At 38.0% G+C, this 27,715-nt stretch overlaps 1 protein-coding gene across 14 annotated transcripts in view; it reads left to right on the forward strand.

Annotated features, from left to right (window-relative positions):
* The window catches only part of LOC107981437 (protein unc-13 homolog A), an 893,220-nt gene that overhangs the window by 785,111 nt on the left and 80,394 nt on the right, over positions 1-27,715 (forward strand). For 11 of the 14 annotated variants that reach the window (XR_004345256.1, XM_031927059.2, XM_031927063.2 and 8 more), the window contains one exon: positions 22,503-22,644. Coding sequence is in view for 11 of the 14 variants with exons in the window: in XM_031927059.2 (XP_031782919.1) it covers positions 22,503-22,644 (142 nt within the window). In the remaining 3 variants the exon portion in view is untranslated. Of the gene's footprint in view, positions 1-14,849; positions 14,952-22,502; positions 22,645-27,715 lie in introns of those variants that run through there. The other 3 variants (XR_004227182.2, XR_004227183.2, XM_031927065.2) reach the window with 3 other exon arrangements.

Raw genomic sequence — 27,715 nt, forward strand, 5'->3', positions numbered from 1 at the left:
TCGATCGTTTGAGGGTACTTTTGGCGTCTTGTGGTCTTAAAAAGGCCATATTTGGCTTATCTGCCTCTACTTAATTGATTATTCAAAATCTATTGACAGTAATAATTATCAGGTAAAAAGGAATTGAAGTTAAGTATGTTCAATTCGTACAAAGTATAATTTATTATCTTCATAGGCTATTTAAAATAAATTATGGAACGTATACAAGTAGCTTTTTAAAAATAACGAATGTTCACAATAGAAAAAATGATTCACTCATCATTGTCACTATCTTCATCAATACACACTTCAATTTGATCATTAAGAAACATTTTAGACAGAATTTCAGCTGGTCGTATGATTTTTGATAAATATCTTCCATGTGAAAGATAATAGATTATGGCAGCAATATGCGCACAACATCCTATAGTACGGTTACCGTTAGCACAATCACAACAGTGTCTTAAGATGCTAGAATAACCAATACCATTTGGTTTATACTCAACGAAACATTTGTATTGTTTTCTGTTAATATGCCTGGATTGAACTTCAAGTTTGAGAATATTGTTAGTCTCTTTTGAATATCCAATCTTCAAATTATTATCTGCGTCAAGCATTTCCGCTAAGTAAGATATTGTCTGTTTAAGCTGATATGTTCCTGTAAACAGAATTTTCAAATCTTTTATTGTTAATTCAGGAAAGTCTGGTAAATCATCCGAAGTTATTATTTTAAATGGTAGTTTCCGACGACTCCATCTTTTGTCTGCTACTAAAACTGCTAATGTATTTTCAACATTTTTTCTAGATTGCATAGCACTAAATATTTCATCTTGCATGTCTTCATCAGAATCTAGGCGTTTGCCAAACAAGTTATTTAAGTAGCAAGAAATTTTACAATAAGATCCAGTATTTTTCACCATTTTATTATCAAGTTTGTGATCTAATAACCTATATTTTTTCTTTTGAACTCCGTGCACTGCTTCAACAACCCATCGCAGTTTTGTCGTGAATCTTGTTTCATTTGATTCTTGCGTAGAAAGTTGAGATTTTGAACCTTTGAGTGCAGGCATCAAAACAATATAACCCATATTTTCTAATTTTTGTTTAATGTCCCTGAAACCTCTATCCAGTATAAAAATGTCCCCTTGGCGAAGAAGTTTCTGTAAAATATTCTGCTTCTCTTCCAATATTTCAATCAGTATTGTAGCATCATTTTTATTTGCAAGATATGGACCTAACTGGTCAACAACATAACCATTAGTAGTACATATAGTAAATGGTTTAGTCAGAGGAACTTTTTTTTGGCCTGAATAAGATTTTCTTTGGTACTCGTTATTAGAGTTTTTTTCATGCCTTATATAAGTACCATCAGCAATCAAAATAAGTTGTTTACCAGGATGTAATTTCTTTGCCATATTAGAAGTTTGATTTTCAATCAATTCATTTCTGTCTACATTTTCTAATCCAAAGTGTTTTGGTAGTAAATCTTTTTCGAAAGATAATAATACTGATTGACAAAAACGAGATACTTGTTGTTCGCTTTCAATGTCAAATATTGTAGAGATGAGCGAGTTAGAATTCCCAGAGCGCATTTTGAATAAAAATACGACAATGGCTTGTGTCGCTGTCCTTACACAGGAATTCTTCAGAGAAGTGAGTTGATCTTTAAGATAATTAATATTTTCCCACGTTAATCCCGTAAAAACTTTCAATTTTTTTTCAGGCATGGAAAATTCAGCTACTGTATCTAATAAAGTTTCGTCTGCTTTCATTGATAATTGACTCAAAAATTGTAGTAATTCATCAATATATACCGTACTTGTAGTGGAAAAAATATTAATTTTATTTAGTTCATCTTCATAAAATCTTTTTTTAATTAAATGTGTGCAACAGCATCTATTGCCATGTGGAATAAAAACATTAATTTTACTATAAACTTGAATTCGGGCCTCTAAAGGAACTAATATATTATTAGTCTGTTTTTGGTACCCACAAACAAAGCAATATTTATGTGCCGCAATCGTCCTTTGAATAAGTATTTCCGTGGTTGCTCGTACTTTTTGTTCCTTTATTGTGTATACAGATGATTGTGTACTTTCCTGAGATGATGAAGTGACAGTTAGCTGAGAAAATGATTCAGAAACATTTGAATCTTGAGACGAAGCAGTTGCTGGAACATTAACCTTTTTAGGTTTAGAGCTTGATATGTATTTGGCTAATCGCTTTCTACATGAATCACAAATTACATCATGGATGTAAATATCTTTATTTGATAATTGTTTAGCATATTCGATTTCAACTTCAGATTCGATTTCCTTTTCTCGACCAATTGATTTTCTAATATAAATATTACACATGGCACATCTTCGATCATCGCGTTTCCTGATGTTATCTGACTCTTCATTACTATTAGATGCCATATTTATTTAACCATTAGACAAGATCACTTCTGAAATAATAAAATATAACTATTTTACAATACATTTAAAAATGCTGTTAGTTAGTTTTTAAAAATCTAAAAAAATTGTTTGCCTTTTTTTAAATTAAAAACTAGAATGAATAATAAATATTACAAAAATATTATAATCTAAGTTCTTGTATAATCCAGTTTTCTCAGTAGCTTTACATGAAAAGTAAAAAAATAATATTGCCTAGTAAAAGTGAAATAAGTTGTATTTCATTTATAAGTTTTTTAAGCAAATAATTTTTTTTTGTCATAAAAACTGTATTGAAGTGCTTGCACCTAGTGATTTTATAAAATCAACAAACCTATGAAATTATTATATTCAATTTGTTTTTTTGTAAAAATATGTTCTTGTATCTAGACATGAATAATAGTGTATTTTAAAATAAATAAATAATGTTGTTTTTAATGATGTTTCATATACGTATGTGTTTAAAGCATAGGTTAGCTTGTGTTTACTTTATTCATTTTACATTTTTTTAACTTAAAAGTTAATTGACAATTAATAAGTTCGCATCCTATTAGTTCTATTTTTCATTTTTATTATTTCTCATGTATTGTTTTTATGTAAAACCAAATATTTTTTCTCATCTCATAATAATTAACTATAGTAAAGGCACATCATATATAGTCATATGCAGATATTTATGTGCATTTTTTATTAATTTGACAGTATTTTATACATAAACAAATTAATTATTGTTCAAGACTTTCTATATTTTATCAATTTAATCATACTTGTATAATTAATATACCGCATTACATCAAAACATGCAACTCATCAATCGTCAAATCCGTTTCTAGCAAAAGTTTATTGTCATATTTTATTCAAATGTTTTTCCTTCTTAATTTTATTTAGTTAATAGTTTCAACAACTTTATGTTTAACTAATTTCTCATTTTACTTTATGTGATTAGCCTAAATTGGTTAAGTTAAATAGATAAAGACTCGTTCCCCTTACATGCATTGTACGTATATCTATATCTATAGGATTGAAAATTCATTTTTATTAATTACTTTTTTGTTAGCTTATTGATTTAAAATCTGATTGCTATTTTTGTTTTAGGATAAGATCGGATCTTTATGCGAGTACTAAAACAGTTTATAATTTAATGTTGGTTTAAACTTTTGATTTTATGCAAGAATTTAATAACGTACACAACATGTTTTTCTTATTTAGCGTATAAAAAGGTCTAATAATTATCTGTTATTATTATTACATTATTATATTATTATATTATATTATTATATTATTATATCATATTATTATATTATTATATCATATTATTATATTACTATATTATCTGTCATTATTTTTGATACAATTACTCTTAATACTACAGAATTTATAATAAAAATTTTATTTTTCTACCCATTAATAAGTCTTACTCTGCATATACCGGTAAAATACAAGTGTATTTATTATAAATACATGGGAGATTTTTTATTTATCAGTAGGTTGGTTACAGTATTTTTTTCAAAACTCAAAGTGTCGGCATAAAAATAACATTTTAGATATTAATAATAGGTTTTGATTTTAAAGAAGTTATTTAACAAAATATTAATTTATTGTGTAATATGTATTAGAAATACATATAACCCTAATATCAAAGCATATAATCTGTGATGTCAAAACTTTTGAAAAACTTTGTTAAATCTTCATTTTTTTAAAAGATATGTAAAATATATAGTACTCACTTTAAATATACAAGATTGTTAGTTTTGAAGTAAACAGCAGAAAGATTTAAAGTAGCCGCGTCAGCCTTCGGTTCCAACTAACTCCAATGTATTTGAAAATAAATACTTAACTACTTTATTATTTTTTCTAGTATTGCTATCAATTATCAGTCAAAAGCCGAAATAGTAAAAAGAAAAATCGAAACAATTTTTATTTGCTAGATTTTAATTTACTTTAAAAGTTATAAACTTATACTAACAGCGTTTTCACCATTCACTTGTATTAGTATATTATGGAGAAAGTACAATTGAGTCCGTCGTCCCGTACCGACCTCGGGACATACCGTCTGAAATAAGCTGTTTTTACGGGATTGGCTAATTCTGTACCGTCGATTGGGTTATCGAACAGAATTAGCCAATAATATAAAAGTGACTTATTTCAGACGGTATGTCCCGGGGTCGGTACGGGACGGGACGGGACGTATTGTACTTTCTCCCTTATATAGACAATTGTAAGAAAAAAAAAATTAGTTTTGAAAAAAACAATGTTGGCCATTGGTTTGCGCATCGTTTAATTAATTAAGAAATCAAAATACTTTATTTGTTTATGCTCCTGATAATTCTTAATTTTATGATTGACCATTCACTACGGAGATCGTCTGCATTGCAGCCGCCGCGTCAACCGCGCGGCCAAGCATAACCTTTTATTATAAATAAAAATAAACAATAAACAAAAAAGTGCGACAGAGACAATACTTTCGACCAATCACAGAACGTTTAAAAAGAACATAACATTAGCCATCAGTTTTATAATAAGGTGATATCACAATTCTGATAAGACCATCATTGAAAACGTAAGATAATATAAAAAATACGGCTTGGAGCGAACAAAATATTTCATTTGATTATGTTTTCATGGGAAGATATGCAAAACTACTCAAAAGGAGTCACTTTAGTAACTAAATTGTAACATAACCAGCTAAAAACGTGAAAAAATGGCAAAAAAATCAGTTTTTGGCTCAAATCGAGTTGTGCCACCATTTTTAAGGAAAAAACGTTAGTGCCATCGTAAAGAACGGGAAAAAGTACACAAAAAAGTCTACTTAAAAAGTTGCACCTCAAAAACAAGGGGGTCAAAATATCGATTGAAAACTTTAATAATTTTTTTAGATCCGATATTTGAGGTTATGTAATCCCAAAAAAATTGCAGTTATTCATGACATAAAAATACATCAATGTGAATTTTTAAAAAAATTTTTATCCTATAGGGACTTCAGAAAATAATAAAATCAAAAAAACACGTTTATCGACGTTACTGCGCATGCGCACTAGGCAGAGAGCTAAAAATTTGGCTATGGGAGTTTTTTTTTATCCCCCATCGAATGGTATATAACATATATACATTTTCCAAGGGGGCCATTTCACCATAGTAACCCGGCTATAGCCTTTGCAAAAATATTTTAGTTTAGTATAATTACACTCGTATATAGCGACAATGTGTGATTTAACACACTTTTTGTATGAATAAGCCTTCACAGGAGCGTGGCCTATTTCGCATTATGAAATAAATTTAATTTTTATAATATACCCGCGACCCGCGACACTTGTTATGAAAAATAGTATACGCAACTCGCGCGAGGGAAACACGACTTACGCACTCGTGGTAGTTCAGCGACCTCGCTTCGCTCGGGCGCGATCTACCCCGCGTGCGTAATTCGTGTTCCCCTCGCACTAGTTGCGTAATGTACTATTCTATTTTACATGCCAAATTATAGCCTTGATATCTGCTTTCGTTAGGACTGCTAGTTCAATTCACTTAGTGAATCTGTTTGCATCACTAAAAGCCATATATTACCTTTATTGGAGCATGGTTGTGGTCTGACGAGATCAATCGAGACCATCTCCCAAGGTTGTTCGACGTTGGTGGCGTGCATGGTTCTTTTTTTTTTTTGCTTGCTGCTGGGCCTTGTAAGCCTTACAGTTTGTGCAGCTATGCATACATCAAGCGCCATCTTATAGCATCCCAGGCCAGTAGTATCTTCTGGTCAATCGTTGTAATGTTTTGGCCACGCCCAAGTGTCCTGCGGTAAGGTAATCGTGGCATTTTTTTAATACGTCGGCTCGTTTTTCGGTAGGTTCGCTAATCTTACAGTCTTCGGTTACATCTGTGTCGTTAAAGTCCAGCGTGTGTAGAATGTGGCGGTGTAGGACTCCATTCTTGATGCAGTATTCCGGATAACTTTTTGAGTCCTGCTGGGTGGCGTTCAACTTCTTCGTATACCAAGTGCAGCTCATCTTGACGTCGATCTTACACACTGCTACAGGTTGGCTGGAAAGAGCATCTGCGACGTTGCCTATCGTGCTAATCTGCCAGACAGATTGTCAATTTTTTCGAGCCATTTAAGAGACTGGTAATCGGTTAGTACGACGAAATGATAACCTTCGAGGTACTCGCGAAACTTTCAAATTCCCTATTTTATGGCGAGGCACTTATTTTCGGTCGCTGAATAGTTCCGCTTGGCCTGGTTTAACGATCGGCTGGCGTAGGTGATAGCTTTTTTTCTTCTTCTTCTTGGGTCAGGACGGCTCCAAGTCCTTCGTTACTAGCATCTGTTTGTAACACAAATGTTTTTGAGAAATTTGGGCATGCTAAGACTGGTGATCACACTAGGTCTTCTTTGAGTTACTTTGCCACCTGTGGTATGAACCTCCTGCACTAGGATATTAATCTTAAGAATCTCCGTAATTCCTTTAAGTTCATCGGCGGTTGCAGATCTGTGATCGCTCTTACTTCTTCCGGGTCTGTGTGTAGTCCCTCTTCATTGACCACATGGCCTAGGTATTTCAATTATTTTCTGCAAAAATAGCTTTTCTCCCAATTTGGTTTCAGTTTGGCTTTACAAAGACGGCGGAGAGTTTCGCTGATCAATTGAAGGTGCTGTTCAAAATTTTCTGTAACTATGACTATATTGTCGAGTTAGCAGAAAATATTTGGTTCAAGATCTGGTGTGATAACCGTGTTCATCAATTGTATGAAAGCTGCTGGTGCCGAGTGTAGCCCAAATGGCAAAACCTTAAACTGCACTGAACCCCTCTCGGGGGTGGAAGCAGTGTACTTTTTACTCTCTTCTGACAGCGGTATTTGGTAATACCCATTTTTCAGGTAGATCATGGTAAGGTATTTCTCTCCCCGGAGCTTGTTCAGCATTGCATTGACTTGCGGTAGCGGGTGTGCGTCCTTGACGCTGATTTTATAAATGCCCTGGAGATTTATGCAGAATCGTCGTTTTCCATCTTTTTTCTTCGCAAAGACAATGTTGGAACTCCAGGCCCTATCCGATGGCTTAATCACGCCTTTTTGTGACATTTCCTCGACCGCTTTGTCAATGATTTGTTGCATGACGGGGTTGCGGGGCCAGTAGCGTTGTTTGATTGGATTAGACTCTATTACCTTTATAGTGCATTCAATTAGCGGTGTTGGTCTCTATATATCTTTAAAGAGATCTTTTTCGTACTGGATCAGTTCGTCTACTCGTGCCTGTTAATGTTCTGAAATTTCTTGGATGCCGATGTCGTTGATTGATAGTATTGATGTAGTGGATTGGTTAGGCTGTAATTCTATCCCCGCTACGATGAGGCGGATGTTCAGTTTACGTAAAGCATCCATCCCCAGCAGCATCTCGTGGCGTAGTCCCTTCATTATTATGAACTTGTTCCTAAAGGTGGCTCCCAGGCTTGTTGCTTTACCCTCCAGTTCAGATCCATCGGCAAGGGTAGCGAGAGTTTTTTGTTTTCTATGAAACCATCCGTTTCTGTCCAAGTATCGCGGTTTCTGGCGTTACAAATGAGCTAACTGTCCCCGGATCGACAAGTGCCAGAACAGTATCTTTGTTTATTTGTACGCTTAAGAGGTATCTGCCGTCTCAAGACGGTCTCTTGCTACCGTAGAGCCGTCCTTCTGGGCGTTTCCCGATCGGTCCGGGAATCCATGACAGTCTCTGGTGAGGACACCATCCTTCCCGCATACGGAGCTGAAGTTCCGTAGTTTATTTTTGCACCTGGAGCGGGAATGTCCACGTTGTTAACAGCGCCAACAGCACTCGGCTTGGTTATAGTAGTCGGTTGTTCCGATGTTCTTACTCGTGGATGTACTGTTGATTGTCGTTTTCCGTTCTTGTTTGCGTAGTTTAGTGGCGATATCCTCGTATTCTTCGATACGCTGTATTAGCTGAGGAATATCGTGGATCGTTTCTCTGTGTACTCTTAACTGTAGTTCAGGTTTCATGTTATAATATAAGTTGTCGAGTTGCTCTATCAGTGTATATCCTCCACTACGTCTCAATTGGGTCGATAGAGCGTTGCAGTAAGCCCTTATGTTTTTGTTGGGTTTCTGTATTCTCTCGGTGTTTTGCCTGGTTAGATTGCGTCGCTTCCTGTTTAACAGGTAGAAGTTTCTGAGTCTGTCCTCAAGATCTTCAAAGGTACGACAGTCGCTGGCGTATTAACGCCGCTACTGGAGGGCTTCTCCTCGGAGTAGTTCCGGGGCTCCCTGCAGAAGATGTTCACTGGTAAATCCATAGAATACCTGTAATTCTCGGACCCTCTCTAGGAAGGTGTAGATATCCTTTCCTTCTAAATGACAGTTCCACTTGCGTATCTGATCGGGGACTTTATTCTCGCCCGGTAACAATTATGGAGGATCTCCGGTCGGTGTGTACGAGCCTCCCTCTCGTCCTGTTTCTTCGGGGGTTTGTTAGATTAATTCAGAGCATTCTATTTCCAAATCTTGCTTTAAATCGGCTTCTTCATCGTACTTCGCTGGGTCTTCTTGTTTATCCGTGAATTCACCGGGATTATTTTGGGCATATCGTATTAGACGTTGGTGAAGCTCTACTACAGTCCCTTTGCTATCGAGGTTTTTCTCATAAAGTATGGCGTTGAGTTGCGCCTTATTGAGGTGGTATATCCACCTAACATTAATTGAGCAAAAAAAAAAAAATAATAATTTTCAGTCTTTTTTCGAGTCGCTTCTCTTTTATAGTCTATTGCGGAATTTTAGGCAAAATTTTTCTTAATAGGTCCCTGTCCGAGCGCCATGTAACGTTTCTACTTTTCCCCCGTGTTAGGCGACCAGTTGGATCCAGGATTTGGTTAGAGGAAAAGGTTTATTAAAGACTCTGTTTGTATGGTACAACAAAAATTGATATGTATTTGGTGTTTAAATTAACGATGTGGTTGAGTGACGTTAAGGCTCACCTATAACAGAAATCAAATATCGTGGTTGTTAGGCAGATTTTGCCTGTACAATCTAAGTAATTTTAATCGGCGCGGTTACAATATTTCGGTGCAACTATAGAGCTATGGCGCGATTACAGTTATGCGGGTGCGGCATCGGTGATACGGTACGGTGTCGGGATTATGGAGCGATGACGGGAATTTGAGGTTAGGTTTGCATTCGGTTGCGATGGAGTTGTGTGCGCACAGTAGCAGTCGGACCGATATCACGGTGTTTTGAGGTGTGTTCTTCTTTTGCCCTGTTTGCGCACGTTGACAAACGGAGTCAAGAGGCGTCGGCGTGAAGATCGTTTCGGAGGAGAGAGGTTAACCTCAAATTTACCGAGACATATGCACACGACTCGGCGAATCGTCGGTGAGCGTCTCGCTACTTCCTCAACCCTGTGTGTGCACAGTGGCAGAGGAAGCAGAGATACGTCGAAATGTGTGTAGTGGGTTTCGGTGACTCTGAATATCGTCCACGTGTGCTCACGAGGACAACACTCGTTGTTGTTCTAGTTTCCCGATTATCTCCTGTGCTCACGACGATAATCCAGAGGATCGGGGTACGGTACGGCGAACTAGCTGTCACGTGTGCACACGAGACGGTTTTGTCGGCGGTGGTCTAACTCTGGCTCTCCTTGCAGTATCGTGTGCTCACGGTACTGCCTGGATCGGAAGTTTGAGCTGAACTGCCAGCGACGCCGCGCGGTCGGCCTTATAAAGCCCCGCAGCGTGTATGTGTGCGCTGTTGTGCGTGTATGTCGGGCGGGTGTGTTCGCGGCGCTCAGTGTGCGCTGCGCCTGTTGCCTGGCGCGTTACAGCTGAATCACTTGTCGAGCCTTTGTGTCGCGCAGCTAACCTTGCCCCGAACCTGTTGCGGCCGCCTTCGCGTATATTTATCGACGAGACTCGTGTCTTGTTGCATCTCTTCCTCGTTTTGGAGCATAAAATTTCACTCCAGGGAAATTTCGCCAATAGAAAATTGATTTGTTTTTTCATATGGCCCATACTTATTATGAAAATTTAACTGTCACATTAACGTTGAAGTGTATTTAACTGTATACAGCGTTAAATATTTATTTAAATGTACATTTTTTAAAATGATTTATATTGATGGCATTTTTAGTATTAGATACAATTAGAATTGTACATAATTTTAAATATTTTGATATTTCAACACTAAAATATGCAAATATGTATACAAGTAAGGCTTCGCCCTTCTGCTTGCTCCGCTCGCCAGTTTCCCATTTTATTTTCTATGATATGAAACTATGGAAAAAATTAAAATTGAAAAAAAATTTTCTGAATTATATATTATTTAAATTTATACTCTTCAAAAAAATATCTTCTTTTTTAACTCTTAATTCGTAGTTGCCGTCATCTATTGTTAATTCATATAGTTAATATATAAAAAAGCACAACTTTCTTTGTTCAGATCCTCTAGTTCCACTTTTTCACTCAATAATTTTATATGATCGAAAGATTTAACTTTTAGAAGATAACTATTATCTAAAAAATAATATAATAATATTCGTATAATATTAAAATGTCTATATATATATTTATTTATTTATTTATATATATATATATATATATATATATATATATATATATATATATATATATACATATATGGGTGTCGAAATCTTACTTTCATCAATATTAAGGTTTAAATGGATTATAAGATAGCTATAACATATATATAGTTAAAGAAGAAAAAATGTTTGATCTTCGATTTGACAGAGAACCACCTATATATATATATATATATATATATATATATATATATATATATATATATATATATATATATGTTTAAACTAAAATGGTGGAATGAATGAGGGAAGGTTAGGTGAATAAATCAAACGCAATAAAGACACAATGAATTGCGCGGGAAAGAGACGACTTGCCTCGGCGTAAAAACTCTCCCGGAGAAGAGAGAAAAGCCGGGACAAGCGAATAGCTTTATTGAAGAAATAATGAAATTATACAATGCAAAGTGACTCTAGGATAGACCAAATAAAGAGAGAGAGAAAAACGCAATTATGACTAAACGCTAAATTTGCCGCGAGGTACCTTTCGCACGCTGGAGAGCTCTCCTACCTTGTTCGCAGAACGAAACGTGGACGGCGCGACGTAAAGCCCTGGCCGCACGTGGGATGCACCTTCCTCGGTCGCAGGACGCCTCGACATCTCGAGGGAACCTATCCTGGACCACGGGCAGACCTTTTCAGCCCTGCCGTGTAGGTAGCGATCGCCGGGTGGAGATCGGCACGCCGAGGAAACTCGAACGTGGCCGACGTCCCAACACACGAAGAAAACACACACACAGCACACCGCTCGTAATTCGCACACAATACGCGACGCACGGAATTAAAAGTAGAGTCGACCGTCCTGAAAAGGACGTGAGTGACGACTTTAATCGCACGCAAATACAAGAGGTGTAGATGCAAGATGCAAAAGTCGACCGGTTCCTCGGGAGAAGCTGTCAGAACTGACTGGCACGTGCTCGCGAGCCCCAATCCCCCGCGAAAAAGATACGCCCCTGGCGGCGCGCGCATGCGCTCGCTCGCTCTCGCCGCAGCGATCGACGCTCTACGGCGCGAAATTCAAATCTCGCTAAACGGCCACACATCACCCTAACAATGACCGTCAGTTATAGCACCAAAAGGTTCATTTGCTTTATTTACGTTTTTTTGGTTAAAACAATTGCGTAGAAATCCTTGTATTTCTGAAAGTCATGTGATATTAATAATTACATCGGTCAATATTATTTCAAAGTATTAAAAATTTTAAAATTTGCAAGTTTAAACAGTATAAAATAATGATTTAAAACTGATATCAAATTGAATCTGTTTTTAAAATTATTAAATATAGCTTTACTTATAAATCCTTTCTTTTTTGGTATATCTTCGAAAGAAATCTTGCTTGGTTTCATGTTTTTTATAATTTGAAATTCACCCAAATTTGTTATTGTCGAATAGTGTTGTAAGTTACACTCATAATTTGTATTTCCATATGTGAAAGACGTAGCTGCTGTTACGACCACTGATTCTAATAAAATCTTGTAAAAAATTAATTTTCATCAATAATTTGTTTTTTTTTTACAATAATTTTCATTGTTAATAAGAAATTTCCTCGTAACTTGCACTTATTTGCGTAAAACTCTTAAAATTACTTTAGCAACCATGCATTCGTTTATAAACTAACTTTTTCTTCATGTAATTTATCAATATTTTGTTACATTATATAAATTAGATATTTGTTTTTTATATAAGTATAATTGGGATAAAATAATAGAAAAAATAATAATTTCACTATACAATTTATACAGTTTATTTATGTTATATATATTTTATAGTTTTGTGCAAATTACGACATTTCAATTGCACAAAGAAAATCCACAAAGAAAATGTGTATTTATAACATGATATAGTCAAAGAGGTAATTTTTGAAGAAAATAATTTTCAATTAATTTTAAAGTATAGATGTACGTATTACTTACATCATTGATTTTTAATTGAGAAGAAAAAATGTTTATGTTTTCGTTATGAATTTCTACACCATCATTATTGCGCAACAAAAATTTTAGGATATCATGTCGTATTCTTAGCCTTATGTGTGTAAGTTTCTTGGCCAAATATTTCTTCTATATATCCAATAATAGTACTAAAAATTACAAAATACATGTTAAATTTATATTCAATTTCATTAAGTTAAGAGGGGCCAACGGAGGGGATGCGGAGGGGCTTGCGGAGGGGGTGTGGATGGGCCAGCGGAGGGGGTGCGGAGGGGCCAGTGGAGGGGCGCGGAGGGGACGGAGGGACGCGGAGGGGCGCGGAGGGGTTATTGACATAAATTTACACATGCATCTATATAATATAGAAAGATGTATATACACAATTCGTATTTAGGCACTCGCCCGTATAAAGAGTTTCGAAGAAACCTCTTATACCCAGGGCTAAAGCCTATTGGATTTGACTAAACAGTTGTTTTTTTCCAATTCTTTCTGTGCCATTTTTTACAAAAAGTTTTTTTTATAAAAGTACTCTGGCTTTTTTGTAGTAAATTCAAATATGAAGTAATGATCATTGAGTTAATGATTTACATTTGTATTTTTTATAATTATGCGGCATCGTGTTACGTTCAATGTTAGCGAGATTAAAGTTTTATCATTTTAGACTTTGTCTTTCTATGCGGTAGTTGTATGTGTATGTTCAAGATTTTAAGTAATATGTAAATATTAAATGTATATTCATATATATACATAGTGATAAAATCAATATAAGTGACTTGCTGCTATCAGTCACAGCAGCGTAGCACAAATTTTGTGGACGACATAAACTATGATATACTATGAGTTCAAGTGTTTAGTTCACTCAGGTGTAAATGTTTACTGAGTTTCCATTCAAGGTAAATACAAAAAAATATATATATATATACAATATATATTGTAACGAGGAACAACGTCCCTCGCCGCGCCGCACGGTGTGTAAAAAACATTTTTTTTTGTATTAAAACCTAATATCTCACGATTGAGTAAAGGGAATTAGATGACATTTGGTTAGAGTATAGTTTGAACTATGTGGAATATGGGAAAAATATTGAGAAGTCCCAAAATAGTTTTTAAGGGCCCCAAAATTCAAGGCAAAAAGGCCCATTTTGCGATTTTAGCGATAAAATCTTTTCCTTTTTCAATATTTATAATATTTTTTGGTAAAAAAACTATTCGACTTGCAAATTTTTGTAAAAAAACTATTTGACTTGCAAATTTTTGTCTACTGAACTTACATTTATCAAGAAAAGTTATCTAAGCTCCTTCAGTTTTCAAGAAAATCGACTTAAATATGATAAATCGTGTATTTTTCGTAAAAAATTATGTATATATTTATAAACATTTTTATTTTGATAGAAAGCATTTAAATTTTATAAAACACGACATATAACTTCCTTTTTTGCCTGAAAAATATGGCGGGCATTACAATTTTCGTCCAATTTTGACATTTGGATAATTTATTACAAATGAATGTATGAATACCGTAACTCATTTGAAGGAATACATTTATTTTTCCCCATAACCCTGAAATCCCAAAACCGTATAACCACAAAACCCCATGACCCCAAAACCCCAAAACACCATAACCTCAAAATCCCGTATCCCAAAATCCCGTAACCCTAAAAACCTCAAATCTCTCTAAACCCTCAAACCCCGAAATCCTTAAACTCAAGAGCCCGAACCTTTACTAAAATATGGCAGCCAGACAGGTCTTTATACCTTGAAGGCCGTTCAAATACTGTATTTCAAATTTTTTATCACACGAAAAAATAAAGCTGAACTTTCGGCAAAACCCACATTTCGCATCTTATTAATTATTTAATATATTGTTATAGATATCTAGAAGTGTATAAGAATCGTTTTCAATTAGTTATTATTGCTATGTTTTTTTTTCAGATACAAGAGAAGACACTTACAGAAGACACTCGGTCGTAAAAAAAAAATTGAATAAATTGTCCATATTTGGTTGGAGCTTGAATAAAATGATTGAAAAAAAAACTTTGAATTTTTTATTAACCTTTTCATTTATATTTAGACTATTAGTCCTTTTTATTATTTCTTTTCAGTTTTCTTATCACTTTTATGTGAATATTGTCTTTTTTAAAGAAAGGTAAAAGTATTTCAATAACTCAAAATCTCTTTTTAAAATGCATGTTCAAGTCGACAATATAATATTCGTGTTTTAGCGAGCAAATGGAATATGATAATAAATTTGAAAGGCCTTTAAGGTATAAAGACCTGTTTGGCTGCCATCTTTTTAGTAAAGGTTTGGGCTCTTGAGTTTGAGGATTTCGGGGTTTGAGGGTTAGAGAGATTTGAGGTTTTTAGGGTTACGGGATTTGGGGATACGGGATTTTGAGGTTATGGTGTTTTGGGGTTTTAGGGTCATGGGGTTTTGTGGTTAACTTTTCTTGATAAATATAAGATCAGTAGACAAAAATTTGCAAGTCGAATAGTTTTTTTACCAAAAAATATTATAAATATTGAAAAAGGAAAAGATTTTATCGATAAAATCGCAAAATGGGCCTTTTTGCCTTGAATTTTGGGGCCCTTAAAAACTATTTTGGGACTTCTCAATATTTTCCTCATATTCCACATAGTTCAAACTATACTTTAACCAAATGTCATCCAATTCCATTCACTCAATCGTGAGATATTAGGTTTTAATACAAAAAAAATGTTTTTTACACACCGTGCGGCGCGGCGAAGGACGTTGTTCCTCGTTACAATATATATTGTATATATATATATTTTTGTATTTACCTTGAATGGGAACTCAGTAAACATTTACAGCTGAGTGAACTAAACACTTGAACTCATAATATATCATAGTTTATGTCGTCCACAAAATTTGTGCTACGCTGCTGTGACTGATAGCAGCAAGTCACTTATATTGCTTTTATCACCATGTATATATATATATATGAATATACATTTAATATTTACATATTACTTAAAATCTTGAATTGGTGAACTTTTTATAATACTCTTGCGTCCAGTAAACACTTATATATGTATAGATATGTATAACATACACATACAACTACCGCATAGCAAGACAAAATCTAAAATGATAAAACTTTAATCTTGCTAGCATTGAACGTAACACGATGCCGCATAATTATAAAAAATACAAATGTAAATCATTAACGCAATGATCATTACTTCATAATTTAATTTACTACAAAAAAGCCAGAGTACTTTTATAAAAAAAACTTTTTGTAAAAAATGGCACAGAAAGAATTGGAAAAAAACAACATTTTAGTCAAATCCAATAGGCTTTTGCCCTGGGTATAAGAGGTTTCTTCGAAACTCTTTATACATGCGAGTGCCTAAATACGAATTGTGTGTGTGTGTATACATATATATATATATATATATATATATATATTGATAAACCTCAAACACCAATTTTACTTATTAACTTTTTTTAATTTGAAATCTCATCAATACAATGAGCAAAGCGCCATAGGTTTGAGATAAGTGAATCATTCTACCGAAAGAAAATGTCAATAGGGCTTTTAGTTTTTTTTTGGCATTTGAAATACTAAATACCCCGTGGTGGATTTGCGAAGCTATAGCTCCCACCTCCACTTCATTTGGCTTCAAGTTCTAGCTGGTCAAAGTTGAGGTATTAAGAACTTTTTGCATTTTTTACCTATTTTTAATGATTTAAAACTCATAAGGGATGCATTTTTAACTAAAACTACCCAAACATACTTTTTTTGTGAATTTTCTGGATTTTTCAATAAAAAAACTTTTAAAGCCCTATGTATATATGTTAAGGCTACCTTATATGCATTTTAAACCTTCAAATATAAAAATCTGAATGTTTGATCCGGACTCCGACAACCTCAATACAGTAAAAAGATACCTTTTTTATAGTAAAAAACAGCTGTAAAGTTTCAGAATGGGCCTGACCTCCTACTAGAAATTATGTAGAAAACAAACATGATATAATGGCTAATAGGTGGTTTTACATGCAAATTTGACATTTATAACCTAGTAAATTTCATGTCTACCGATACAAACACATATTGGTGTTACATTAACACACCCTCTTAATTTATGCAAGAAGTGGTCATTGTTATTCGCACGCACGCACACACGCACGCACACACACATACACACAGACGACTGGACGATGCAGAAGGAAGAAGACGGCAGGACAATGCAGAATAAAGAAGACGAGTTTGATCCTGAACCCCTAATCACCTTAATGGATGGGGGATGTATGGAAATGTCAAACTTCAAAGGAGAAGCCAAAAAAAGCTAGTTAATGGGCCCCACAGAAGTACTGTTCAACGATAGTACCTGTGGGGAGCCGGTGTCAGAGGGCCACTTGTGCAAAGCTTGCTCGGCCTACACCACATATAAAAAAAATACACACACATACAAACATACAGACACATGCACGCACGCGCCCGTATTAAAAAATCTCACATAAAACGCCACGTTTGACGTGCGTTGTGACCCGTAAGCTGCCAAAAGAAGATCCTAGGTGGGGCGGCAATCTGAGGTTGCGAGCCATAGTGACCTGAACCACCTTTGGCTCCACTGACGGCAAGACGGGAGGCCGGTCACATAGCCAGTACCGGTCAATCAGCTAAGGCGAGTGCGTGATATTGCTTGATGTTTGCCAGAAACTCTCCGGCCAAGCACTTTATTCGGGGTGGGCGGTTCGAGAGAGTGGAGGTGGGCTAGGGCAGTATCACGTGCTATATTCTGGTATGATGTTCCCAGTCTAGCACCGCTTACAGTCATGTGTTAGGACTATGTCAGCTGCTTCCATAGACGGCGGGGGGGGGGGGGGGTCGACGGTCGTCGGACGCATACCGGAATAAAGACTATTATCGAGCATGGAAAATTTAACCGAGCATGGAGAGAAAGCAGAAAAAGAAGCTCTCGAGATCTGGAATATAATTTGGAATGCTAAACGAGAACGAAAAAGCATATGGGAGAAGATCCGAGACAGGCTGGACTCTATGAATAATGTTGTGTCAAACGCATACAATATTTATAAGTCTGTTAAAAGCGATCTATCGGCGTTTATGATCCAGGTTAAGCGGCTTGAAAGAGGACAAGTGGCGCTGGAAAAGAGCAGGGAGAGCCTTGGATTGATGCTAAAAAAAGCGAAAATGTCACCGAACCAGCAGCGTATTCAGAAGGAGGACAAGGCATCACAGACGATAGAAGCATCAAACGCGGTAACGACAAGAACGCTAAATAAGCGTAAGGCAATGTCACCAAGCCAGGTAGAAGAGCGACAAGAAAACTACGCTAAAAGAACGAGGAAAAATGAGGAAGTAGCCTCTGTGGAAGTCGCATAAAAAATCCAATCACAGGTGTCTCCGGAAGAAAAGGCAGACCCACCCTGGCAGGAGGTTATTACCAGAAATGAGAAAAAGAAAGAAAAGAAGAGGAAAGAGGAGGTACACGAAAGCACTAATGCCAAGAACAAAAATAGCACTAGAAAACCACGAGAGAGACTCACCAGGCCTATGCACTTGTTATAAAAGCCGCTGAAGGAAATTCGTACGCTGATATTTTGAGGAAAATAAAAGCGGACCCTAATCTGACGGTGCTCAGTACCAGCGTAAATAAGATACGCAAAACGGTGGCAGGAGATTTTGGAGCTACGATGCACCAAAAAAGTAAAAACGCAGGAACTTCAAGAAGCGGTCAAAGCGGTGCTGGTAAAAAAAGCCACAATCAAGAGACTTCAGCATGAAGTAGTCTTTGAAATAAAAGACCTGGATATGCTTACCTCTAAGCAGGATATTCTAGAAGTCCTGAGTAAAGAGTTACCAGAAGAGAAGGAAGTAGTAGAGAAGACGTCCGTAAAGACTCTTCGGAAAACATACGGAGATACGCAGACTGCCATCGTACAGCTGCCTGCCCAGATTGCCCAAAAGGGGATCACATGGCGAAAGCTCAGAGTAGGCTAGGTTGATTGCAGAATCAGGGAATGGTTAAGAAATGCAAACACCTAGATGCTACAAATGTCTGGGTTTTGGTCATATCGCAAAAAAGTGTACAGAGACGTACGATAGAAGTTAATGCTGTTTCAAATGCGGAACGTAAGGGCATGCAGCGGAAAGTTGCACGAACGAGCTGAATTGCATTCTCAAAGCTCCAATCGAGCAATTCGAACAACTGCTAGATCAGCTCATAAAAAACGTAGTAGGGAGAAAACCAATACTGATTGCAGGCGACTTTAATGCGTGGGCTGTGGAGTGGGGCAGCATAAAGACTAACCACAGAGGACGAGTACTCCTAGAAGCATTTGCTCTTCTGGATTTGATCCTAGTTAACCAAGGATGCACTTACACATTTCAAAGAGGAGACGCAGGGTCTATTGTCGATCTGACGTTAGTTAGTAGCAGTCTTATTGGCTCAGTTGATTCATGGACAGTAAGTGAACACTACACAAGTAGTGATCATCAGGCCATAATAATGAAGGCAGGAATACCAAAAAGTGGACCCAGCGCGAGTACAACGACAAATAGAGTAAGTTGGAAAACGAAGGATTATGATAAGGAGATGTTCCTGTTAGCACTAGAAGAAATGCAACTGTCTGGAACGGCGAACAGCAAGGCGGAGCAGGTGACGGCATACATCACCCGAGCATGTGACGCTACAATGCCACAAAACGGGCGAGGAAAAAATACTATAAACCTGGTAAAGGCCAGGATATAGTAGATGCCCGCGGACAAGAAATGAAGGACGCTAAGAGGAGTCTTAAGAAGAAAATCCGCGAAAACAAACGACGGTGCCTTAAGGAATTACAGGATAAGGTCAAACAAGACCCTTGCGGTCGAACATACAAAATAGTAATGAAGAAGATTAAAGGAAGCTACGTGCCCCCTCCAAAATACCTGGAGCTATTACATCGGGTAGTGACCATGATGTTCCTCAGGCAACTGGAAGAGCCAAGTGTCATCGAAAGAGGTTTAAATGAAGAGGCTTTTCCACCGATCACGATTGAGGAATTGTTAGCCGCCTGCAGAAGGATAGGAAACGACAAGGCCCCAGGGCCGGATGGCATTCCAAATATTGCGTTAAAGCATGTCATTCATGCTCATCCAGAGGTCTTCGTAGACTTGTACAATACATGTCTAGAAGGGGGAAAATTTCCCATAAACTGGAAAAAACAGCGACTAGTGCTTCTGCCAAAAGGAAAGAAATCACCCGAGGAGTCCTCATTATACAGACCACTCTGAATGCTGGATACCCCAGGAAAGATTCTAGAACGCATTGTCTGCGTTAGAATGGATCATTTTATAGAAGGAAAAGGTAAATTAGCGAAACACCAATATGGCTTCAGAAAGAAACGATTAACCCTGGACGCAGTTAGTCTAGTGATTGAAACTGCGCAAACAGCGATAGAGGGAAAAAGATGGAAGGAAGGAAAAAAGAAGTATTGCGCCATAGTTACATTGGATGTCAAAAATGCATTCAAGTCGGCCAGATGGAGTGAAATACACGAGGCACTCTGGAAGCAGGATGTGCCCTTATATATATATATATATATATATATATATATATATATATATATATATCATCCTTATATATATATATATATATATATATATATATATAAGGAGGATGATGTTTGATTACTTCAAGGACAGCAATATTTTATATGACACTGAGGACGGTACCAAGCCATATAAAGTTACAGAAGGCGTCCCCCAAGGGTCGGCACTTGGCCCACCGACTTGGAACATCATGTATAACGGGGTACTTAAGCTACAATTACCTGAAGGAGCAGCATCATAGGATTCGCTGACGACATAGCAGTGGTTGTAGTAGCGAAACATAAAGAAAAGTTGACAGCCATAGCTGAAGAGTCAACCCGTATGATACACGAATGGCTAACAGAGACTGGACTAGAACTATCTAGTCACAAAACGGAAGTTATCCTCAATTGCAGTAGGAAGAAAATGGAGGAAATCATACTGACGGTGGATGGACATGAGATCGTTTCTCAACCAACCATCAAATACTTGGGCATTCCCATTGATGCAAGACTAAGTTTTAAACAGCATCTGAAAATAGTCAGTGATAAAGCAGCAGAAGTTGGGGCTGCTCTGTCACGATTGATGCCAAATGAAGAAGGGCCATCTCAGAAGCGAAGGTTACTCTTAGCCAGTGTAACCACATCGATTATGCTATACGGAGCCCCAATATGGGCAGATGCGATGCGAGTGAAATCGTATGCACGAAAGTTGACTACCGTGTAAAGGCGAAGTGTACTAAGAGTGGCGTCCGCTTACCGTACGGTATTGGACGATGCTGCCTGCACTATAGCAGGTATGCCACCTACTGACCTCTTAGCGTTGGAAAGAAAGGACGTATTTGAAGCTAGGAGACGATCGAGTGACAAAAGCCAGAAGGAGATCTGGGATGCCGCAATAAAGTAGACGATGGCTAAATGGCAAACAAGATGGGACGCTAGTGGCAAAGGACGATGGACTCATCGCCTTATACCAAGGATAGAAGACTGGATTGGAAGTAGACATGGAGAAGTTAACTACTACCTCACGCAGTTTTTAATCGGACACGGATGATTCCGGGCGTACTTGCATCGGTTCAAACTAGACGACCATCCGAACTGCCCAATATGTTCGGATGCAACACAGGATGTCGAGCACGTTTTTTGCGAGTGCTCACGATATCATCAGGAGCGAGAGAAACTTGAGAGTTATCTTCAGATCAGAGTAACTCCTGAGTTGATTATGACGGCCATGCTGACCTCAGAGGATGGATGGTGCGCAGTCAGCAACTATGCAGCAGACATTCTCAAGAAAGTCAGAAAAGGCGAAGAACACAGAAGAAGCCGAAGAGGCTGAGTACGTACGTGTGTATTTGCGACGCAGAAAATGAAGGATGACTATAGTGATGACGACCACATCAACCAGAAGCGGGCGAAAGCCTTTTGCCACCCCCCCCCCCCCCCCCCCGCGAAGCATTGCTTGACAGTGGTATCGCGGGGTTCAGCGGCATAGAAGATGGAGCTAGACACCTTTACCGAAGGTCAATAAACGCGAAGAGGGCGTTCCTTTTTATGGCTGAGTGTTTTTTTACCTGGCCATAAGAAGGATGGGTTTAGTCGGTGTGAATCCGACACACGGCTGACATTGGGGATGGGGCTGTTTTGACGACCCCATAAACAAAGTCATGCTGTGGTCTTTCTAAGATTTTTCCCTAATATTTCTTTCTCCGAAAGAGAAAAAAAACACACGCACACGTGCACACACATACACACACACACGCACGCACGCACGCGCCCCTATTGAAAAATCTCACATGAAATCTCACGTGAGATCTTAGGTGAGATTTTTCAATAGTAGAGTATACATAAATTTAGTATTGAGTATACATAGATTTAATCAAAACTCAGCTTCTTGAAAAAATCAATAAATATTATAGTTCATTTTTAAAGTTTTACTTTCTGACTTGTTGGTAAAATTTTTGTTCATATTCGTATATATTTTTAGTAACATATGATCTTATAATAATACAGAAATAATTTTATTTTTCCAGTTATCTGTGCTCAAGGATTGATTGCTAAAGATAAAAGCGGTACTTCAGATCCTTACGTAACTGTCCAAGTTGGTAAAGTTAAAAAACGGACAAAAACTATGCCACAAGAACTCAATCCAGTATGGAATGAGAAGTTTTATTTGTAAGTATAAATATATATATACACGTATACATATGATAGTAGGATTCCATCCCTCTGCTCGCTTCGCTCACCAACCCCGCATTTTATTTTTAAAAATTTCAAAAATTAAATGTTTGTCGAAGTCGAGAAAACAAAAATGAAATGCGTTGCCAAAAGTAAAAGAACTGAATTAACGTCGAACCTCTACTGCTAATGGCATTAAAATCATATAGTTTTTTTATTTTTCTACTGTTTTGAATAATTATTAAAAGCTCTAATACATAATTTAGATGTCCATTCCTTGGAAATTTCATAATTAAGTGGCTCGGTGTAGCACTACGAAGGCGAGTTTGAAAAGCAGACGAAACCATGTGCCGCGACACTATTTTAATAGTATCTCGAAAAAATGCATATCATTACTGTCTTCAATTAATGCTTGACTCATTAGCATGTTTTTGTGCTAAACTATGATTCTACCAAAAATATTGTCACAAAAACTAATTCATTTCAAAATAAATGGATGTGTAATTTCCGGATGCTTAAATCATCTCTTTATTCTCCAGACAAATGTTAGGACCGTTAAATTAGCTGCGCATGCAGTGTAGCTGGATTTATTATTTATTATTGTTTTTCCGTCACTTAATCTGCTGCAAAAATTGTAGCTTATATCAAAAAGCTTATGTTTTATTAAGATTTCCAGTTAAAATATTATCAAAAAGCCGATTTTATTTATGTGATAATGAACGATGTGCAATTTTGCGATTCTCCAGACAGATAAACGTTAGGACCGTCAAGTTTGCCACTTATAAGCTATATGTATAGTGCAGTTAGATATTGCTTTCCCACACACACTTCTATCATATCAAGTGGCGCGGATTAAAAGTGCTATATGTTCTCTGGTGTTAAGGTATAGAAACTATTCGAGGAGGGTGTCTAGGGGTACAGCGTGGCCAATGACGACGTCCAGGTAGTTCGCACTGTGGTTTTTGGTGTCTAGGTGTAAAAATCATTTGAACACGGTGTCCAGATGTACAGGGTGGCCGATGATGACGGCTAGGTGGTGCGCTCCATGGTTTTTGGTGTCAAGGTGTAAAAATTATTCGAGGGCAGCGTCTAGATGTACAAGGTGACCGATGACGAGGTCCAGGTGGCGCGCTCCGTGGTTTTTTGTATCTAGGTGTAAAAATCATTTAAACGCGGTGTCCAGGTGTACAGGGTTGCCTATGACGACGTCCAGGTAGTTAGCACCGTGGTTTTTGGTGTCTTGGTGTCAGAATCATTTGAACGGGTGTCCAGGTGTACAGGGTGGTCGATGACGACGTCTAGGTGGTGCGCTCCGTGGTTTCTGGTGTCTAGGTATAAAATCATTTGAGGACTGTGTCTAGGTTATAGAGTAGCCTATGACGAAGTCTGAGTGGTGAATACTCAAAAAAATTTACTAAAAAGGACTGAAATCTCTAAAAAAATTATCTTTTAAAAAAGTAAAAAGTCAGGCAAGTTTAATATTTTTCGCAACAAAATTACAGATAAAAAAAACTGACATCAGTCAAACAAAATCAAGTTTATTATATTTAATAAACTTGATTTTGAGAAAGCCAAAAAATTTTGTTTGACCTCTTACCTTTTCAAAGATCAACCTAATCTTGAGTTTCGCTAACGCTTAATAACTTAATTAGTTTATGCACCGGCCTGACAGATTCGCCGCTATTTGTCCTAACCTTCGCGACGCGAATCACGCCGTCTGCGCCCTTATGCACTTCTTCGACAATGCCCCTTTTCCAATTATTACGCGATGCTTGTAAATTAACGATAATGACGATATCTCCAACAGCTAACGGAGTTTCCTTTTCTAACCACTTCTTCCGAGGCAAAAGAGAAGGTAAATACTCGCGAAGCCACCGTTTCCAAAACGCATCGGCGAACTGCTGTGCTATACGCCACTGTTTTCTTAAACATACAGCCTCCGCGTCGTATTTCCCTAGCTCTATCGCGCCGGACGAACACCCGATAAGAAAGTGATTTGGAGTGAGAGCTTCATTATCGCGCGGATCTACTGACACATGCGTCAGCGGACGTGAATTTACCGAATGTTCGATCTCTGTTAACAATGTATGTAAAACCTCCAGGCTCGGTGCTTGTTCTTTTAAGGTCGCATACAACGCAGTTTTTACAGATCTAATAAGTCGCTCCCACGCTCCCCTCATGTGTGGAGCATCGAGTGGGTTATACAGCTACTTCATTCCATTTCGCAACGCAAATCCTCTCTGTTCACTAACATTCATTCTGTTTACTTCATCTTTCAACTCCCGACATGCACCGCGAAAATTAGTACCGTTATCGCTATACATCACCGACGGACAGCCTCTTCGGGCTGACAATCGTTGTATAGCCATGATAACAGCACTTGAAGTTAACGAGTCCGCGAGCTCCAAATGTATCGCTTGTGTTGTTAGACATGTGAAAAGTACGCCCCAACGCTTTTCTCTACGCCGGCCAATCTTTACGAACATCGGCCCAAAGTAGTCGAGGCCGCAGTGATTGAACGCTCTTATTTTATACGCGAGACGTCCAGCTGGCAATGACGCCATCATCGGGCTTTGTGGCTTGCCCCACTGCTTCTTACATTCTACGCATTTGCTTATGATAGAACGCAACGCTTTTCGAAGTCCAACAATGTGAAATTTTTGTCGCAATTCGTTTACGACAGTGTCGCTACTACCGTGATAATATCGACAGTGATAATCTTTAACGAGTAATCTAGTAGCTGGATGTTCGCCTGCGAGAATAATCGGTTAATTGTTAAAACATTCCCCATCCATTCTAGTTACGCGACCTTCCAACCAAATATTTTCGCAGTTATCGGAACATCCAGTATCGCTGGCGTACCTACGCGGGGTTCACTTTCGTCGGAATCCATCGCCACTCCGCGCACGTGGTAAGCTCGCTTATCTCTCCCAACCTGTGCGCCACAAATGTTTGTCGTGCGATTGGCTCTGATTTAATCCAACGAATTACAGAGACCGAAATGCATGTAACTGCGCGCCTAAATAATTCGTATTTTTCGGCGTTAAGCATCGCGGTACGCGACACGATTCTACTTCTCGCAACGCTTTCACCCATGCCATCCAACCTACATGCTCTTCGTCACGGATTTATTCGTCCCATCCAACCCCACTGCGCCAAATTTCCTGCAGCAATATTTTCGATTTTAGCGTAAACGGTGAGAGTAATCCGAGAGTGTCATAGACCGACATGATGACGTTTAAAAATTCACGCTTTGTCGGTTTTCTACTTCCGTCAAGAATGTCTCGCGGTACTTTTTCCGCGCCCATGTTAAATCCTAACGTATCGTCCGGAGTTTCCCAAAACATGCCTAAAACGCGCTCTCTCCCTTGATATCGAAAATGCGTTTTATCAGATTTCTTACCGCGTGCTTCTATCGGTACAAAATCAATCGCCCGTGTGATTTTGAGCAAACAACGCGGGGGAAGGAGAGTCGCCCGAGAGAGACGAATAAGTACAGCAGCCGTCGTTGACTTTCGCAAAGGTGTCGAAGGTACGAGAGAAGACGACCAGCAAGATTATTGGCGCAAATAACAATTGTAAGCGACTTGACAGGATGCTTAAGTCTTGGCCTGGGGCATCAAGGATTAAAACGGCTGCATATCGTGCTCAAGATACAAAAACACACACTTAAGTCAAGCATATTCTTTTTGTAAATATCTGCGAGCACTGGGCTGTCTTTACTCTGCAAGGGTTTAATACTCGCAAGCTTTCTTTGATATAGTCATACGAGAGCAGTTTAGCAGTGTACACGTGCCGTGGTCAATAATCTAGTCCAATGCGCTAAACCGCGAGTTTCGAGAGCAAGCTAGACGGATGTGTTATTTAACGACAGCCCATTAGCAAGCACCGTTGCGGCACGCACCTCAAAATCGTGTTTTAGTAAATAAACATCGCGTGCGTGGCTATCTGTTCCGTGGCTGTCTCCGCTTAACCTTTCAAAAGAAGTGTTTTGTAGCTTTAAAATTTAGTGCGGTAATAGTGGTGGAGAAAATACGAGTCTTGTCATCAGCCGTCGGACGCGGACAAGGACTGCATTTACGGATATTCAGGGTCTGTCTGCAGTATTTGCGCCTGAATTAGTATAATTTTAGATGTGTGTGTTTTTTTTTATGTGACGTAGGCAGAGCTTGATCCCCACAGGTATTATTGTTGAACAATACTTCGGTGGGGCCCGTTAACTAGCCTTTTTTGGCTTCTCCTTTGAAGTTTGACATTTTCTTACATCCCCCATCCACCAAGGTGATTAGAAGTTCAGAATCAAACTCGTCTTCTTCATTCTGCATGGTCCTGCCGTCTTCTTCCTTCTGCATCGTCCAGCCGTCTGCTTCCTGCCGCATCGTCCGGTCGTTTACTTCGAGCAGCATCGACCGGCCATCCTCTGGACAGACTCAACCTTGACACCTACGTTCCTCTGCACCGGGTAAGGAAGTCTTGGCTCAACTCTGTGACCTATGTTCCGCTCATATTGGGGCACCATATAACATAATTGATGTAGTTAAACTGACTAGGAGTAACCTTCGGCCCTGCGTTGGCCCACCTACATTTGGCATTAGTCGCGATAGTGCAGAACCGACTTTTGCTGCCTTATTGCTTGCCCTTTCAAGATGCTGCTTAAACGTTAGTCTGGCGCCTATGGTGATTCCAAGGTACTTAATGGTCGGCTAAGAGTTTATTTCGTGTCCGTCCACTTACAGCGTTATTGTCTTTATTTTCTTTCTACTGGATATAAGAATAGCCTCCGTTTTATGGCTAGCAAGCTCAAGTCCAGTCTGCTTTAGCCAATCGTGGATTATACTTACTGCCTCGTAAGCGATTACCACTACCACAATGTCATCTGCAAACCCTACAACTGTTGCACCTTCGGGTAGCTCTAGCCTAAGTACGCCATCGTACATGATGTTCCACAATAGTGGGCCGAGCACTGACCCTTGTGGGAGTTCTCCGGTTACTTGATAGGTTTTCATGCCGCTCTCTGTGTCATACAAAAGGGTTCTGTCAGACATAATCCTTCTTATATATGCGGATA

This window comes from Nasonia vitripennis (assembly GCF_009193385.2).
Source record: "Nasonia vitripennis strain AsymCx chromosome 3 unlocalized genomic scaffold, Nvit_psr_1.1 chr3_random0009, whole genome shotgun sequence".
Classification (NCBI taxonomy): Eukaryota; Metazoa; Arthropoda; class Insecta; order Hymenoptera; family Pteromalidae; genus Nasonia; species Nasonia vitripennis.